The 19,328-nt window shown below is 45.0% G+C and overlaps 1 protein-coding gene across 1 annotated transcript in view; it reads left to right on the forward strand.

The window, feature by feature from the left end:
• Positions 1-19,328, forward strand: part of SATB2 (SATB homeobox 2) — a 209,839-nt gene that overhangs the window by 148,426 nt on the left and 42,085 nt on the right. The window contains exon 9 of the mRNA XM_075529383.1: positions 4,453-4,608. Coding sequence (XP_075385498.1) covers positions 4,453-4,608 — 156 coding nt within the window. The remainder of the gene's footprint in view (positions 1-4,452; positions 4,609-19,328) is intronic.

Genomic DNA, 19,328 nt, shown 5'->3' on the forward strand with positions numbered 1-19,328 from the left:
CACGTGGGCTACCATTTAGTGAGCCCTGGGAAAGTGATTGTGGATAGGTGGCATGGAGTCAGTAGTCCTCACAACAATCCCAGGCACGGCAGAATTGAATTGTGCTCCAGGTTTGTCAGTGGCTGAAATTTCGAAAGCAGGCCACCAAGCCTTTTTCCAAGCTACCTCTGGGTAGTGTTGAACTTCTGACCATTTTGTTAGCAGCTGAACACGCTAGCCATGTCATACTGCCCAGGGAGGCGAGTGGAAGCTAGGTCTTACTTATTTCCCTCCCCAGAGTGATCTCCCCATAGTACATGATGACATAGCACCCCACCTTTGAAAAATAAAAATCTGTTTTCTGGCCCTTTGGAAATTCTGTGTATGTCAAGTATCTGGCCTAGAGGATCAAGGTCTCAAGGCATTTGGAAGTCATTTCATTTCCAATGCAGATCTGAGTCCACTCATTGCTAGCCTGGTAGCTGTTTCCCCATAGGTTATGGGGCTAGCAGAGCATGGGACAGCTGAAGCTGGACACCCGAGACCCACAGCAGTGGATTCGTCACATAGACTCACAGCCTGGGGCTGGGAGGGACATTGCATGCCGTGCATTTGGGAACAGATTGAACAAGCAGAGGCGGTGAGCAGCAAGCTTTGCAGTAACAAGAGGGTGAACTGCCCTGCTTCCTTCAGGAGGATGTGATTGGCTTATTTGAATAATTCCACAGACAAGTAGGAACCGTAGAGCTAGGCTCAGGGTAAGCAGGAACTAGGCTTGGTCAAGGGGAGGGGCAGCGACAAAAGAGGGCGAGCCTGGGCGTGATGGATTGGCACAGTGGCCGCCCCAATGGGCGCACACAGAAGAACAGCTGTGAGACGGCACAGGACCAGGGCGAGTTAAGCTCTATTTATGTAGGGATTCTAGGAGGCATCTGACTTGATGGCACCTAGCAGCAGCAACATGATTGGTTCGTCTACTAAAGAGAGCTTTTCCGTTCGGAAACCATATGCATGGGAACAAGTAGGGAGGGAAACTTAGCTCAGACTCCTGCGGTGCCTGGAAGTCACCAGACATCGAGGCCTCACTTGGTTATGGAGCTTCATGTTAGGCCACATATTTTATTTGCGGCGGGTCGGGGAAGCAGACATTGAGTGGGGAGCACAGAAGCATATTTAGTTACTGAGTTGGGTGACTGGTTAAATTTCTAATTCACCAGCATTTTCACTACTTCTGAAGCTCCTTTCTAGCAGAGCTCAGACATGCCTCATAGCCATTTCATCTGGTAGTGCTTCGCAGAAATGTATGTCTACTTGTTAGAAAATAATGCAGGTCAGTGTATTTTGGTATTAGCTCCATTAAAACATTTTTCTAATAAGATTGTATTTTAGGCACCCTTTTGAAGACCAGCTAGCCTTCAGAGCCAGATAACTTTACAAGAGCAGTCAATTAGGGTCAGTATTTTGCTTCTCTTAAAGAGCAGAAAATATCGTCTAAAAAAACCCTAGATAAAGGTATCTTTTAGGGAGAAATGTGAGGGAGTATCTAATGAAATTCCATGGAATTTTTCATTCTCTCTGAATTCCAGTTTCCATGAGCCCTTTGAAGCCCCTAATCCAACAGGGAAATTCATTTGTTTTCAGGCATAAGTGTGGATATTTAGATGTGCCTTTGAGAACAGCCAGCACCTCTGCATTGGCAGGTGCTCTGGAACACTTCCATTTTTGCTTGAGAAAAGCTATGAGGATGGAAGCTATTGAAGATGTTAAAGCAGTTTATGTTTACCTGTTCACCCAAAATTCTTTACAGCCCCCTCTCAGTACTCTAGTGTAATTTACCTTGTGAGAGAAAGTGCTGGCCCAGGCCCTGCAGCTCAGCCTGTTCGCTGGAGTCAGCACCCAAACCACTCAGGGCCCTTCCATAGACCAGGCACATTGTTTTCCCGACCCATTTGTGCTTTGTTGCTGCTTTGAAAACGACTAGAAGAAATCTCCAATCCAACTTCATACCCTTGGACTCTCTTTTCTTAAGCCTCGATTTAATACTCCCTCGCCCACCTCCCACCAAAACACACTTCAAGGACAATGGTGATTCTTTATGAACACATTCTGCATCCAGTATTGTAATAAGCATTTTACATGAATCCACCCCTCACTGTGTCTGTTGTTTTCCTGTGTCATGGACGGGCCACTGAGGCTTGACTGAGTGAAACCATGTGTGTCATGTAAGGTCATGTGACGGATGGCGGGCTAGGATGTAAGCTCGGGTTCTCCTGATTCCGGAGCTTGCTTTGCTTACCAGATACTGCAGTTGCCTGGAGGGGTTTCTTCTCAGCTGCTAGGGCCTAGGGAAGATTGGATCAGTCTGTTCAGACACCGTCTATGCGATTTAAGAAGACTCCTGCCTTGAGAAAAGCAACATGGTAAGCTACAATGAGCAGTTATCTGGGAGAGCAGTGCGGTCGATGAGAATTTTTGAGAGAGAGAGAGAGAGAGAGAGAGAAAGAGAGAGAGAGAGAGAGAGAGAGAGAGAGAGATTATTGGGAGAAGAGACGAAGAATTAAATTACTATTCAAAAATCCCGAAGCAGAGAGGACGAGGACACTTGTAAACACAGTAGTGAATAAAGATTGGAGTTTGGGGGGACAGTGAAGCACAGTGGTCCGAGCCCATGTCTGGAGCCTGCAAGACTTGAGTTCAGAATATGGCTTTCACATTCATTTGCTGCTACATGTACTTTTAGCAAGCTCAGTGTCTACCTTTATTTTCAGTTTCATTTTCTCTAAAATAAAATGAGTACTTCCTAACTTATGGAGTCTTTAAGAGAATGAGACACGATAGCGAAAGTAGAACATTGTCTTCGGCGCCTGGCACAGCCAAAGTATGGCATGTTGTTAGCTGCTGGTAAGTCGATGCCCAGCTCACTGCAACCCACACGCAAAGCGATGCCGTGACGCTTGGTCCTGCTCTATCCTCGTGATTGATTGCAGATCAAGCTGTTGCTCTCCTTCGGGTGTCTTCACAGGCTGATCCCCAGACTTTTCGTCCTCATCTGTCCTTGGCTGGAGACCCCACTGAGACCTGTTCAGTATCATAGTAACGAACAGGCCCCTCCACTTAGAGATGGGTGGTGGTGGTTGAACTTGGGATATATTGGCTGGGGATCGAACCCAAGGGTCCTCCATGGAAATCGAGACTTTTACCACGGAACCACCAACATTCTCTACCCAATAAGTTATTGCTATGCAATAGTTAGGAAATGGTGTCAGGAGGTGTGGAAGAGAGTGGCCAGAGGCAGGTATCCTCCTTGGGAATCAAAGCCTTTAGCTAAAGTTATGGCATGACGTCTAGCTTCAAGATACCCTTGAGAATGATCCCCAAGTCCCCAGGCTTCTCTGCTACATCTTCCTCTCGCCCCGGTGCAACTCAATCCATTGAGTCTTCACCGAGGGACTGTTGGCTGACACCTTTCTTTCTGTGATGAAAGGACAGCGGTCTGGGTTTAAGATCGAGGCTGATTTTGAAGCACGAAGAAAAACCAACACTTCATGTAGACTGATTCAGCGAGCAGTGCCCCTGAGCCCAAGGATCAAGGCAGACTTTTCTGGAGCTTGCTGGCTTTGGTTCTGAGCAGGCCGTCTAGCCCCTTCACATGTACTAGACACAGGGAGAGCATGTAGGGCCCAGGCCAAGCAAAAGCTCTGACAAGTAGGTGCAAACGTTTTAGGGCTGTCCTAACCCCAAGCAGTACAGACACCTTCTGGATTGCCCTTCATTTGTCTTGAAGCTGATGGGAAATCATTCAATTAAAATGAGCATGGCAGAATACATAAAACCTCAATATGAGTTTAAGAAAATGAAAACGGCACATCAAAGGCATTCTGAAGCCTAGTTTTATGAAATGAAATTTTGTTTCATTTCCACTGATTTCCTAGGTGAAATTAGGTGACTGTCTGGATGGCATAATGATGACAATGATGGGAAACCATACATACTCGAATGACATACGTGAAGCTTTAATAAAGAAGGAGAGAGACTCCGGGGAGTGCATTAAATTGAGTAATAATTTATTATTTAGAGACCTCTACCCATTTACTCTCTCTCTCTCTCTTTTTCTGGAAGCACTGGCTTTTCCTCCAAGGCATGCCACTTTCAGAAAGAAAAAGGTCACTGTGCACTTGCTTTGCCTTCCGATGACTGCTTCCAGGGCAGTGCCCCGGGTAACCGTCCTACCTGTGAACCCTGCAGGATGCTGTGCGGGAAGGAACAGGGTTGACAGGACTCCGTGGGTCCTATAGGAATGCACTGCAATTATTTCCAATCACAATTAACCTGATTAGAATAATGGACAGGAGTGTCCCTCTGTAGCTAATGCAGTTTGGCATCAGCTGACTGAAATCCTTTGGTAATTTCTGCACAGATGGCTGGGCTGAATGCAGCACTTTTTAAATTATTATTTTCATGGTCTCTTGGTAGGCCAAAACCTCGACACCGACAACAGACCTCCCCATTAAGGTGGATGGCGCCAACGTCAACATCACAGCTGCCATTTATGACGAGATCCAACAGGAGATGAAAAGAGCCAAGGTGTCTCAAGCCCTGTTTGCCAAAGTGGCCGCAAATAAAAGTCAGGTGAGTACTTTTTACAGGAGCAAAAGCAGGGACCGGAGTTAGGTCTCTCTCCTCCCCTCAATAAAAATACATCTGTTCCTATAATAATAATATCAATAATAACCCCCAGGGACCCCGTCATGGCCTGCCTTTTATGCTATGATTTGCTTTAACTCTCATTGGCGTTCCAAATAGAGACAAAGTCGAATCCCAGCTTTGGTTCTTTCTCAGAATGTCTTTCCCCTTCTCCCTCTACACGCTGCTCGTTTCCCTGTGGCTGGTGGCGGCGGGGGTACTGGGGCAGATCTTTCTGTCTGACAGTGCCTTTCTGAGAGCCCCTGGGAGCCAGGTCCCTCCAGCTCTTGTCTTCCTACCGGGGGACTGACTGACTTCATTCTAATAACCACTCTTCCCAAGCCCCAGAGACACCTTAGGGTGGCAGGTGTTTCTTTTATATCTAGGATACAGTTGTTTTTCCAGGAGGGGGGGAAACATGTTGGGGAGTCAGAGTAAGTGCTTAAATCCTTAGCGGGGCAGTGGGGGGATGAAGAAGCCTATCCAGAACCCTTTTTCAGAGTGTGGGCACTGTAGAGAACGCAGCACTCCAGGGGAAAGGGCAGACAGCTGCTTAGGGTTTAATTTTTTTTCTTTTCTTTTTTCCTCTGAATTTACTGGCAGTTTTGATAGGATCTGTTATCTGTTTCAACTCTTTAAAAGGAATATGCCCATCATAGAATGGGCTCTGTTGAGATACTTCCTGATTCACCCTGAGGCTGAACAAAGACTTGATGCAGGGTGGAGCAGAGGAAAGTTAAAGCACAATTCGGAGCATCCTTTGATTCTGAGCTTGATTTCCTCTGTGGCCTCACATGGCAAATGTTTCAATTCCTACACGTGTGAATGCTGAAATGGTCAATCATCGTTTTAACAGACCTGCTGTGTGCTATGAGGAAAAGAAGTTACTGGATATTGCATTTCTATTGAACAAGAAGATAATCCAATTTGCAATAAAACATTAAAGATTTCACAGTGATGGTTAAATGTTCTCTTCAGATTCAGTAGATGGCTTGGGGATTAGCCATTGTCACCTGTGTTCTTGCAATACCGTGACTTGAGTCATTTTTCAGACGTTGGTAAAGGGAGAGGCTAGAGTACCAAGACGCTTTGAAGAGGACTGAACCCTGTATCTCGCTCTTCAGTTTCAATCCAGTGATCTCACGTTACTCTGATTGTCTCCTATCAATGAAATCGGTGAAGTCCATTTACTAAGACATGACGGCCAACCATGGTAGGAAACACATGAAAAGAAAAGACCATAGAGCCTTCTTAAACTGTTAAATGCATAAAATCCCATGTACCACATGGCAAAATATAACAAGAGTTGGAGCTGCTAAACGAATAAAGCTGTTAAATGCATAATGCCACTTGGCAAAACTACTGTGCATTTAATGGTTTTCCACTGTGTAATAAAGGACATATGTGGTAAATGTGCAGCGAATCTAAAAGCTGCACAATGGATTTTGCAAACCTGCCCCTTAGTCGTGACTTGATGTAAATATCAAAGTTTCACGTGGTCCTTGTTTTATAAGCAGCTTTCAAGAAAATCTGAGGACCACAGTCTGAGAACTTGATTCGGAATGCTTGCAGTCTTCTTGTTCACTTGGCACCGTGGCCCCTGGACAGAGTGATGCCTACAGCCTCCCAAAGTAATTCAGGTGGCTGGTGGAGAGCTGAGTGCGCCAACTGGCAGAAGCATAGCTCTCCCCATCTTCGCTGTCTCTTGAAAAAGATCAGTAGCCCTGGTTTTCTAGACTCAGGAGGAAAATGGAGTTCTTGGATCGAGATGCTCAAGGGTGAGAGTAAGCCCAAGTGGGACTCTGTTGAGGTTGTCCTCCCTTGATTGGGGAATTGTTCCTATTCTCCCTGAGGAATGTGGCACTGGGTGGAAATAGGTGATGGTATTGGCAAACCAAGCACTCTATTTCTCTTTTATTAAATAGTACTGCCTAGCAAAGATGAGCGAATGCTTTCGAAGGCAGTTTCACAGACGATAGTCACTCCCATTGACAAGTGCCAGCAGTTGATGGATACAAGGTAGGATTAAATGGGGAGTGGACATCCACTTTACAGGGTTTGAGGACAGAGAACAAAGACTTTTTTCTCCAGTGTGTTTGTATCCCCACTACTTTTCTCTTTGCTTCCTCACCTTCTCATTCTCCTCCTCTCCCCCCACCCCTCCTCCTATTCCTCCTCTCCCCCCACCCCTCCTCCTATTCCTCCTCTCCCCCCACCCCTCCTCCTATTCCTCCTCTCCCCCCACCCCTTCTCCTTTTCCTCCTCCTCCTTGTTGAGGGATCAGACTTCTTAGAGTGACTTAGGAGGCAAACAAATAACAAGGACTCTGAATGTTCTTGGAGGTGAAATTAGGAGGACCTGTAATTAGGAACTCTTGTAAACCGAAATAGGCTTTGGGCCCAGATGGTCCAGTTCAAATATGTACAATGGCTTCTCTCATGCATTTTAAATTTCTTTTAAAAATTTAAAAATAGGAATAAGCCCCCCATTAAGCCTCGTTTACTCCGTGGTGCTACCCACTCTAATCAGCTGTTAAGAATAAGACCTAACACTTCTGTGTGTCTGGCAAACTTTGAAGGCAGAGTAGGAAAATAGAAGGACTATTTTGGAGAGACTGAGGGTGGCTAGGCACTGCAGCAGGTGGGCTTGAAGTATCTCAGTGTTTAGGTTTAATGGAAGAAGGGGTTCAGGCAGGTGAAAACATATGCCAGGAACGTGTGTGTGATGGGCATCAGGGTGAGCTTTCCAGGGTCAAAGATCACCTCTTCCAGCATCTCAGCTTTAGGTCCTTGGCCATGGCCAGGAGGCTAGAGTACTTATCTAATTTAATTAAATCTCTTTTATCTAACCCTTGCTGCTTTCTGCATAGAAAAGGAGTTAAAGAAGGAAAAATACATGGATAGGGAAAATTTTGCTTATATGCTTTTCACCATCCTTTCATTTTAAATTTAGGACCAGTTGAGTTCTTTAGAATTGTGTGCACATGAATTCTACGGATTGTTCTTCCTTCCTTCTGCTGACTCTTTGATCTCTGGTCTCCCCGGGATAGAATGATAGCTATAGTCAGTTATTGTTCTATGTGAAATAGGGCTGAGGTGGCCTTGGTGTGGAACCACAACGTCCAGGCATGTTGTACATGGTCTATATGAATTCAATATGACCCTTACCTACAAAGGACCATCAAGCAATGATCATCCCAGCGATGCATAGTGTGAGGTCACAGGGAGCCTGTATCCCTCCGTAATAAATTGCCTGACTCACAGCAACCCACATGTGTCAGTAAAACAAACAAACAAACAAATCAATGGCTGATATTTTTTGGAAGTAGATTTCCAACCTTCTCTTCCAAGGTGTGCACTCAGAGTGCCACAGTGCAGTTAGGGGCCAGGCACCCTAACCATTCGCACCATGCAGGTGCTCCTGCCCTTGAGAACTTCATGCCAGGGCCTGTCCCTCGGCCTCAAGTTCTGCTGGGCTACTTTCCCCTTCACACTGAGTTGTCACTCAGCACCCATGCAGCTGGGATTCCAGAAGGACGAAAACAGAGCAGCCTGTGGCACTCCCACCGAGCCCTCCAGGCTGGCCATGCACTTGGTGACAACATCTTCAGTCACATGCTCCACTGGCCCTGACTCTCTTTTCTATAGTCCACAGTAGTGGAGCTGAAAATCCTGAGGATAGCATTCTTTCGATACCCTGAGCTGAGGTTAGTTTTCTTTTGAAAAGAGAGCAAATCTTCCTTCATTATTCATATACCCTACAGAGCACTGTGCACATAAGTTTACGTTTCCTCCTCTCACCGACCCATTAGAAAATAAACTAACAAAATCTTCATAAGGCCATTGGGCTTGCTTTCTGTATTAGAAAGCTATAGGGAAGCTGAGGCATTGCATTCTGTTGGACATGGACCGGGATGAAGAGACAGTTTAGTTGTAAATCCCAGGTAGCTGTCAGTGAGAGGACAGCAGTCAGGCCAATCCCATGGGCTGCTGGGATAAAGAAAGGGTGTGATTTGGAGATGAACAGGGATCTGGAAATGTCTCTGCTGAAATCCCATTGGTAGGATGCTCTCCTGCTCCCCAGGGATGAAGGGCTATTGCCAGTCTGGGAGTTCGTCCCCCTGTCCTGTGTCCCTTTCTGAGCCCACCTGTCACCAGCCCACCTGAAACAAGCTACAGGAGCTACCACTAGGACCCAGGAGAGACAGGGTCCTTACTCTTCTCACAGGAACTAGAGAGGGAGGCAGAGTCCCTGATCCCACTGCAGCCGCAAAAGATGGACTTCAGGCCTTCCCCCGCCCCCCGCACGTCTGAACCCGCTTCCTCTATTGACATGGTAGCTGCCTGATGATTACATTTGTTAAAGTCTGTGTTTTACAACACTAAGATTGAGGGCCTTTTGTGTGCTGAACCTTATGTCTGATCACCACATTTCTAAAAAAAATTCCATTCTGGAGTGCTCGGCCACTCCAACAACTGTGTTCCTAAGTGGAACACTGAAAGATTTTAGATGCAGAATTCAAGTTCTCACTTGGAGAACATTTTTTTCTTATCCTAAAACTTTTCCTTATAGATGGTCTCATTTGTTTGACAATCTTTTCTCTTTGCTTGACAATCTTCATGGCATTGCTTTTAAATAACCGCCCCCCAAAAAAGGAAGGAGGGCAATGTAGAGAAAAATAATAAAGAAAAATTAAATTATTTTATAAAGGGAAATAATGTATTATTCAGTTTATTTCATTTTTTGCTTTTTGCTTTTGATATATCTTAATGGTTATGGTCTAATGCCTTCTCTTCATTTACTCAGGTGTAACTTAACCAAGGTTTACGTTCGACCTCTGACTATGTCAGATGGCAGCTAGGAGTGCATGCTTCTTTAAAAGGGGTATTTTTAAGTGGTTACTTAACTCACAACATTCACACTTTAGAAAACTCAGAAAGTGAAGAAATTAAAAAGGTAAAATATGGATCACCCATAACTCCACACCCCACAGATAATTGCTATGAACGTTTAGAGCCTTTCTTTCTAATGCATGTGTGTCGACATGTGTGTGGGGGAGTGTACACACGTTTATGTCCTAGTTAAGATTATACTGTGGAGTACATAGCAAACCAAGACTGACAATTATTGTTTTCTAAGGCAAGTTGTTTTGTTTTCTTTCAGATGGGAGAGTAAATTTCACTTGTGTATAAAATGTTATCTTTTGTCTCATCCCTAAGACACTTGGCCTGAAGAAAATGTTGCACAAGGATAAGAATTAGGCTACTTTGCATGTAAAACAACTGAATGCTAATGACATTAGGTTTTCTTTGTGGGGTGGCTGTGTTGGGGAGAGGGGTAGCTTTGGCCATTGTACATCAAAGTGTGCCTGCTCAGACCTGTCTGGTATGGAAGCGGCCCAGGCCAGATGGAGCCCCGTGTCAGAATAGTTGAGGGCTCAGTCTCACTCTTGATGCTCTTGCTTTTGTCACCTTTTATTCACATACACACACATCTTCATCCGCTGCCAGCCAGTCAGTCCCAGCTCATGACAGCTCTACACGTGTCAGAGCCACACTGCGCTGCAGAGGGGTTTCCATGGCTTAGTTTGGGGATGTGGATTGCCAAGTCTTTGGGAGGTCCATCCATGGGCTCCGGTGGTTGACTCTTCGCTTACCAGCTGAGTGCATCGACTGTGCCCCACCCAGCGGTTGTGAGGCGGTTACAGTGGGGCACACAGCCTGCTTGAGTAGCCCTTTCTCCTTCCCTTCCGTCCTTCCGTCCTTCCGTCCTTCCTTCCTTCCTTCCTTCCTTCCTTCCTTCCTTCCTTCCTTCCTTCCTTCCTTCCTTCATTCCTTCTCAATGGGCTTCACTGGAGTACAGCCTTCTCGAGGAACAGAGTTTACTACCTACAATTGAAGCATGTACACTATAAAATAGGGATTATCTATAAGCTTCACATTCAAAAGAGAGCACAGTACTTAGACTATAATCACCATTTGAAAATAAAACAATTAATATGCCAAGTAGTGAAGAAATTAGTTCTGTCAAAATTCCCAACTGCACCACTAAATGGGCAGCCAACATAATGATGCCCAAGTCTCATGTTGAGCCCTGTCTCTCCCTGATCTCGCAGTCTACAGGGACTTGGTTCTATTAAGGGATCAGCCACAGAATTCCCGCTAGAGCTCAGTTTTGATATTAACCCTATAGCAAAGAATTCGGTTCTTTATGCCACAGCCACACCTAACCATATCAGTATATCAGGCCCTAAAATCAGTCTTTGTGAGTACCATGAATGAAGAGTAATCACATAGCTGATATGCAGTCTTTTGACGGCCAAATACATTTATTATATTGCTAAAGCTTATATGTTCAAAACAAAACAAGCCAGCTCACTGCCATCGCATAAGATTCCACCTCATAGCCACCACACAGGGCAGAGTAGCATTGACCCTGGAGGGTTCCATGGCTGGAAATCTTTATGGGAGTAGATAGCCTCATCTTTCTTCCATGGAGTGGCTAGTGGTTTTGATCTGCTGACCACCACGTAACCGCTCTGCCACCATGGCTCCTAGAGCTTATAGACTGAATTACATCTCTGAATTACCCCCAAGTTGCATCAGTTTGCCTGTCCCTGACCTGACAACTTTGGAAACTTGCATGGACTTTAAAGCAGATCAGATTGTCATGCTGAAGTCAACTCTCTGAACTACCCCCACCCCCCAACCCAGGTCTCTTAAGGAGAAGAAATTACACTAAACCATGTTTCTGACAGTTGGAGGATATCGTTGCATAGGAAATGTCCCTCTTGTTTTTCTGTAGAACTATTTCATCATCTTTCTTTTACAACAGTGCCTGGACAAGGGTGAAGCAAGCTAGGAACCTCAATCACGACTGCTCTCAAAGAGGCAATATTTGCAAACACACCCATAGAAATAGGAGAGGTGCATGCAAGGTAACCCAGAGACAGCTGAAAATCAGTCCCCATGAAAATATAGTTCAGGACCTAGTGTTCAATTTTGAAGAATGGAGAAAGAAGCAGGTCATTTTGACTTGCCACATTCCAGGTATAAAATAATTAACCTTGAACTGTAACCAAATGCTCAATGCAAAACAACAACAACAAAACCAACTTCAAGTTCAGATGACCTCCTCGTCCGGAATTCATTGGAGCCCTTGACAGGTCTCCCTCGTAGTTACCTTTTACCCATTTCAGTTTTCTTGATCAGGTTATCTTGGATCATTAGGGAGCTTATTTATTTTAATAGACACTTATTGGATTCATGAAAAGAGAAGTTGGTGACTAAGAAACAAGAGCTGAATATTATCTGGCTCATTTCACACTTCAGAAGAGTCGCACCCAGCTGAGGAGAAATCCTTTCACACTGAGAAAAGTTTGTTTGGGGACTTTATGTGCTTCCATTTAGAAAGCGAACTGTCTGTGGTTAATAATACGAATTTTCTTTTAAGACACTTAGAAAACATTCCCTTTTGGTTGCATATGCTGACATTTTCTTTATTGAAGATGTGGGTGAGTAAAGGGCCGTTTGTATGTCTGCTGCAAGAAGGCTTGAGTCATTCCGTGAAGCACTGTTCCTTTGCCGACTTAATCAGTCCCCGGAGTCCCTCGAGGGGCAGAAAGGTGGGGTACTACTGTCTACTCAGTAGAGTGAGCTTACCCTGTCAACTCTACGTTAGGCCCACGGAGGGGACCAGTAGTAACTGTGGCAGAGCCCCACTCTCCAGGAGGGTATGTGTCTCCTTGAGAGGCACAAAGGGATGCCTCCCTACCCCCTATTGCTCTTGAATGAGATCAGAGCAAGCTATGAACTTGTGTTTCTGGCTGAGCGAGTCCTGGTTTTCATTTGTTCAACAATAGTATAAACCCTGGAGATCTTGCCACCAACATAAACTGTGACTTTCTTTTTTTAAAAAAAGGAAAATTATAGCATCTTGGAGATGTTGGATCATAACCAGTGTCCTGGGGTAGGAAAAGCAAACACAGTCAGAGGCGAAGAGCTTTCAGTACCATGGACAGGACCCAGCTCCTCCCCTCCCCCATCACTGCTGTGAGGCAAATGCATAGCCCTTGAAAGCAGGAGGCGGGGTTACTGTGTAAAGGACCTCCCTGGTCATTGGAGCACCCCTCTTGTTGGGCACGTGCTTTGCAGAATCTGTCACTCATTTAGTGTTTCCTTGACAAGTATTTCAAAGCTTTAACATTGTTTTTCTCTATTCACTTTCAATCCAGGACAGTTTAAAATACCCTCCTCTCTCTATGATCCGCAGCAACAACAACAAAGAAAACAACTTTAGTTCTGAGGACAGATTTTTTTAATTGATGGATAAAGTTTAATGCCCATGAGACTTGTCACTTATTTTAAGAGTGAAAAGCCCTAAAGAATGAAGCTTATGAATGGATCCTGATTAATATCCGGAAGTATTTTATGATTATGAAAAAATATATATTTAGGCTAAAATGGACTTTTATTGAAGTCCTTGCCCCCAACGAATCCTTACTAGGATCCTTGTTAGGAGGGAGGGTTGGGTGAGGGCAGTCATATTCTTGGCTTTGTTGATGATCCTTGTTAGGAGGGAGGGTTGGGTAAGGGCAGTCATATTCTTGGCTTTGTTGATGATCCTTGTTAGGAAGTAAGGGCGGTGGGGGGGGCAATGAGGAAAAGAAGGAAGGGGAGTAAAAAATAAAAGACAATCAGTCACATCACTAAAAAGCTTCCAGTGACTCCCACAGCCCATAGGAGTACGATGTACGATGTAGCTTCTTTGCACATTTAATAATCCGGCCGCTACCTATGTTTCTAAACTCTGCCTCACCCCACAAAGTTCTTCAGGGTCTCTGGATATGCTTGTCCTTATATGTCGCTCATAAGTTTCCTCTGCCTGGAATGTGGTTCCCGTCACCTCCCCCCCCCCAACTCTGTTAGATCATATTATGTCTTCATGTCATATGTCATATTCTTAAATGTCATATTCTATTTGGTGGTACTTTTCCTGAGCTTTGTGGGCAGAATTAATTGCCCACAATTGTCAGTGATTCCACTTGAGCTTGTAAGTAGAAAGGAATTATGAAAACTAAGATGTGGGTGACAGGTCAGCCCATTTGGTGGCACACAATAAGTGGGTGCGCCATCTAAGATTGCAAACTGAGTTTATATCCTGAGATACAACTCCAATATCTATAACGGGGCAGATTGGGTCGCTTCCTACTAGACATGAGGAGACTAGCTTCAGACATTGGCAGGTTGCTCCCAAGACCAACGGTTCCTCTCCAACAATAAATTCAAGTCTGATACTGTAATCCAATCCTCCAGGCTGATGTCTACGTACTTGAGCTGGTAGTGCTTTCTAACCAACACCTCTTGATCATCTATAAACAAGGAACCATGCCCTGTGCTAAAAATGCCCAAATGAGGAAGAAAGGAGAATCCTTAAAGAGCTGACTCTTCCGATGGGGAGACAGACCTGCCCACCACTCACAAGAATGACCATCAAATGATAAAAAGGTCTAAACAAAATGCTTTGGGATCATGTGGAAGTTAGCAACCAATTTTCACCGGAGGTCACTGAGATCATGTCACCTGTGCCTTCAAGTATAGCCTCTCATGATGGACAGGGGAACAAAGAGTTTGCTATGGGACATTCCAGCTAAGAGAGTCACAGAATAGACAGATGTGCTTCATGGGAATGTGCCATGCATGTTCAGCGACTGTGAGTAACTCACAGTGACTGGAGAAGTGATGGGCAGAAGCCATGAGTGAGACGGTAGAGCAAAGTGTGGTCCCTTTTGTTGTCTCTTCTACCGGTCTTATTCTGTGACTTAGAGGTCTTTCATTTAAGTAAATTATGAGCGAAATGATTCACTTACTGAAAAATATACTATAGGCTTGATTACCATATATACTCATGTATTAGCGAAGTTTTTTCAGCACATATTCTGTTCAGTTTTTGTGCTAAAATTAGGTGCCTCGGCTGATATTCGGGTCTGCTTATACTCGAGCATATACGGTACTCTTCTTTCAAAAGATTTAATGACATCTCTTTAAGTAGTAAACAGCCCTAATACATTTACAACATGATTTGCTTTGTAAATGTAGATTGGCATGCACCTTTCAGGAACACGTGGATTGTAAACAAACTCTAGCGAGATTGGCATGAGGGAAGCCTCACCTGCATCTTGGGAAGGTTGGCCAGAATTGTTGTTTCTACTGAGGCAGAGATTTGTTTAGGAGGCCACTGTAATGGCTGAAATGGCATGTTCAAAGCTGTTATTTGCATATGCACCGAATGCTTGGGGACTGATTAACCATTGATTGCTAGGAAGCAGTTACCAAACTTGTGTTCCATCTCTGGGTTCAAATTTCTAAAGTAAAAACCAGATTCCATCAGGAATTCCCTCGCCTCTTTACACTTACACCCCATGTGTATTTTGCTATGGATGCTCCCGACTGTCTTCTTTTCTTTCATTTTTTTGTATTGGACTCTGTCCGGCTCCCACACCCTCTTGACTTATTACTTCTTCATCATCTTACGCAGTCTGCGGCAGGTCCTTGGGATCTTCCTCATCTTTTATGACCTTGACCCTTTTGCAGAGCAGAGGTCACTTCATCTGGCAAGCCTCTCTCTGTTTGGATTCCCGGATGCTATCTCATGATTCAGTGCAGGGCGCATGCTTGGCAAGACTCTGCCACCAAGACTCTGTACATGTGCTCTGAAGTGCATCATAGCACAGAGTTCATGATGTTGATATGCCATCCCCTTGATCACATGGTGAACGTGGTTTCTTTGTATCCCTCTGTAGTTTTTCATCCTGATCACTACTAATTGTTATCGCTATTTCTAAAATCAAGGTATGGATCTTGCAATGGGGAGATGTGGAGCTGGGAAGGAAACACAGAGGCTGTCTCTTGGGAATCCCTCAGATGAAGAGCCTTGGTGCTCCAAAAAGGAACTTTGGTTGTGGGTTAAACATTCGGTCACTAACTGCAGTGTCAGTGGCTCGAACCCATTAGCCACTCGACAGGAGAAGGATGAGGCTGTTCGTTCCCATAAAGACTTGCAGTCTCCTCAGCCCAAAGGAGCAGTTCTTTGCTGTCCTTTAGGGTTGCTGAGAGCTGGACTGCACCAAGTGGCAGTAGGTTTGGGGGATGCCCAATGACCCCAGGTCCCGCAGTGTGTGAAGGACCGAGCGCAAACTCAGCAGGCAGACCTCCAGGCTCTAAGTAGAATATTCTCTGCACCTCCTGGCCACGTTCAGACATGTGTAATTCTCATAGCTCAGCTTCCACCCTGGATAAGGGGTGCACTCGATGAGGAGGCGTCCAAACATCACCGCAGGGAGCGCATGCAGCCCGTGGTCCACTGGTCCTCATCTCCCGGGAGCAGGGCTCCAACAACTGGGCAGTGTGCAAACCCCTTTGGTCGAAACTTACCAGTGGCCCCAGGGATAAATTGCAGATCGGTCCCTCCCCCACAGTCCATTCAGAGCAGCCACGGCTGGAAGTCGGGTGAACTTCTGTCTCAGCATTTCTGAAATGAAAAGAATTCTCCTGGAATGCTCCGCAGAGCACACAGGGAACAACAGCAAAATAAACCTACTTGAGATTTTTAACAGAAAAAGGAGATTTGTTTATTAATAATTCATGAGTTCCCATTGAACATGCATGACAGAAACAGTGCTATTCAATAGAGAATACTGTCATCTGTCACTGTTTTATTTGACATTTACACTTTTTTTTTTGCCTGATACTGCAAAACTTTCTTGGATGGCATGCAAAAATTATATAAATGAGGGGGAAAAAGATCCCAGTGTAGGGACTCTTCTTATCCCTTCATGTGGTGGGGCTCACTCACAGTTCCATGAATGCAATCATGCAGCAGTGAGGCACGGCCTCACATCCCCGCCAGCCAGCCACCAGCCCAGCTAGGAAGAGGCCCTGTGGAGTAGACCAAGGTGAGCCTCCCACCTGGGCTGGTGGACTACAAAGAGAGTGGCTGAGATGGGAAGTGCCGCAGGAGAGGCAGTTTCCTGAAGACAGTGTGCAAATACAGAGTGAGCAAGTGAGTCAGAGTGGAGAGAACACAGAGCACGGCTGCCACGCAGACAACTGACTCTATTGCCCTCTGCGATGCGACACAAATGCGTGTCCTTGTACTGGCCCCGCAGGCGCTCTCCTGGTGGGGAAGATCAGCATTTTCACAGAAGAGCCAGTGCTTTGGAGTACCTTGCAATTTCGTGCTACTAGGAGGCTCTTGACAGTCTTTCTGCTCCGTAGGTTAGTTATTATTTATAAAAATCACAGAACCAGCTGATACATTCATAAGCTAATTACTGAAGCAGCTGGGTACACATGGTGCAATATGGCCAAGGCTGTGAAGTATCCCAGATTTCTTGGGGCCTGCTGTGGTGGGGGTGCACTGGTGAAGACTCCGTCCCTTAATCTGATCAGCCAAGCAAACACTTTGTGGGGAAACTAGATTAATAACCCTCTAAATACCATGAATGTGCTTCATCTTCGAAACCGGGTTCTCTAAACCATGCGATTAGCTCAGCTCCACCAGGGATTTGGGGAAGTTCTCCAGTGCCCTCAGAACAGGGTCTTGTGGGCTACCTCCCTGTGCCAGAAATTAATTTGGTTTGCTTATGTCTGCACACATGGTCACACTTGTGTCTAATCCGCTCCCTAATAGCTTCAAGGTCAGGACCTTGCATGTCAGTGGGCAAATTGAGCACTACCCTTCGTAAAGACTGATGGCAGACAGCACACAGTCCATAACGAGGCCTGCAGTGTTGTGCTAAGCGATCGTAATGAGTGTGGCTTATAACAGCGCATATCAATCAAACGCAGCAGTGAATGTTGTGTGAGACATTCCGAGTGTCGTAAGTGGAGATACCACTCAGCTGTCACCTGTCTCCTTTCAAGCTGTGGCTTCCCACAATGCACTTCGCTTCTCAAGCCAAAGAGCAGGTGCTCCTTCCTTAGGTCTGGGTGTCTCAGAACCTCGTCTCAGGAGATGTAGGGTTTTGTTTGTATTTTCCCTTAAATGGTTGGTCTCCGTGCTCGAGCTTCCCCTGGGAGACATTAAACATACCTGTCTGAAACATTTGAAAAAGAGTTCAGTTGGAGCCTTCTTCAGATCTGTGAAAAGACAGAGAAATCGGAGTGGTTTTCCTTTCCACAGATGGTTTCTTTTTCATTTCAAGAATTCTTTGCCTTTATACAATGAAACCCCCGAGGAAACACTTTGGGACTGAGGAATTTTTTTTAATAAAAAATATCATTTATTTGCTGGTAGAGATGGAAAAAATTAATTGTCTTCATTTTTCATATACACAGTGCCTTGAAAACCATTACAACCTCTCAATTGATTTGAACAAAATTTTTTTTCTATGAATATACTTGGAAAAACATTCCCAAGCAAATGATTAGATATCTTGTTTTCATTCTTCCTAACCCTCTAACTCTCCCCAGCTCCCCGTTTATTGCAAGAAAAGACCGGGTCTACGCAAATGTGGCCTCTCACTTGTAAAAACAAGGCAGTGTTGTGTTACAGATTAGTTTATAAAGCCCCAGTGGCTTCACAGTTCAGTGCCTACAGCTGCTGCAGATGGGCCTGGGTTTTTGTCTCTCGCGGTGCTGCAGCCGGCAGTTGAAGGAGAAAATGGAATGATCAGGTTATTAACATGGAGGCCGCGAGGAAGAGGCAGCACAATGAGAGCAGCTGGGGTTGCTGCCTTGGCTGGTGCCGCGGAGATAATCAAATCTTGCCTTTTTTTGGGTGAAGGCAGAAGACACAGTGGAGAGTCAGACAAACAACGGCTTATGATATTATATGGGGTTTTTAGAATGCGCGTCAGGAACTTTCATTGGCTTAAGCCTTCTGTAGGACAGCGTATTTGTTGAGGTTGCGGCCTTTTCTCCTTCTTAAACAGTCATTTGTGTTTACTTAGGCACCTTGTTAGAAAAAATGTTTCTCTTTTGCAAAAGGCGTGATGTGGGACAGTTCTTGGCTTTTTTGTTTTTTAAATTAGTGATGTCGCTTGGAAATGATGGGTTAGAAAGCGACTGGGTAAAATATTTTGACATGAGCCAGTGAGCGATGTTGACAGCATCCTCTGTATTATTTTCATATAATCCATCATTATTTGCATTACATTTTCTTTCTCATGCAGTTGCGAGGGAGGGAGGGAGGCAGAGAGAGAGAGAGAGAGAGCATCCGGATACCTGAGTCCGGAGGCAGAGGTTTGCAGGTGTGACTCCACCAACTGCCTACCTTTCTGCAGGTGTGGCTGTCGTGGAAGGAGGTGGAGGAGAAGGCTCAGAGACCACGGCCTGCAGAGACCTAAGCAAATGCACTGTGTTTTCATTCTGACTAAAGTTATTTGTCCTGGCTTTTTTTGATTTATTGATTATTGCAAAAATATTTGCCCCTTAGATAATTCAATGCTGTGTACACTTAGGTCTGTTCCCTTCTTTGGAATTTGCCATCTCGTAGGACATGTTTTTTTCACACCCTCTTTCCTTGAAATAGTATCACATTGAGTAATGTTTATAGGAATTGTGGCTGGCCAACACTAACACCTTTTTTCCGAGAGTTAGATAACTCTAGTCTTCTTTGGTGTCGATTTAGTTAGTTAGTTAGTCAGTTATTACAAAGAAAGTACA

The sequence above is a fragment of the Tenrec ecaudatus genome, chromosome 13, assembly GCF_050624435.1.
Source record: "Tenrec ecaudatus isolate mTenEca1 chromosome 13, mTenEca1.hap1, whole genome shotgun sequence".
Classification (NCBI taxonomy): Eukaryota; Metazoa; Chordata; class Mammalia; order Afrosoricida; family Tenrecidae; genus Tenrec; species Tenrec ecaudatus.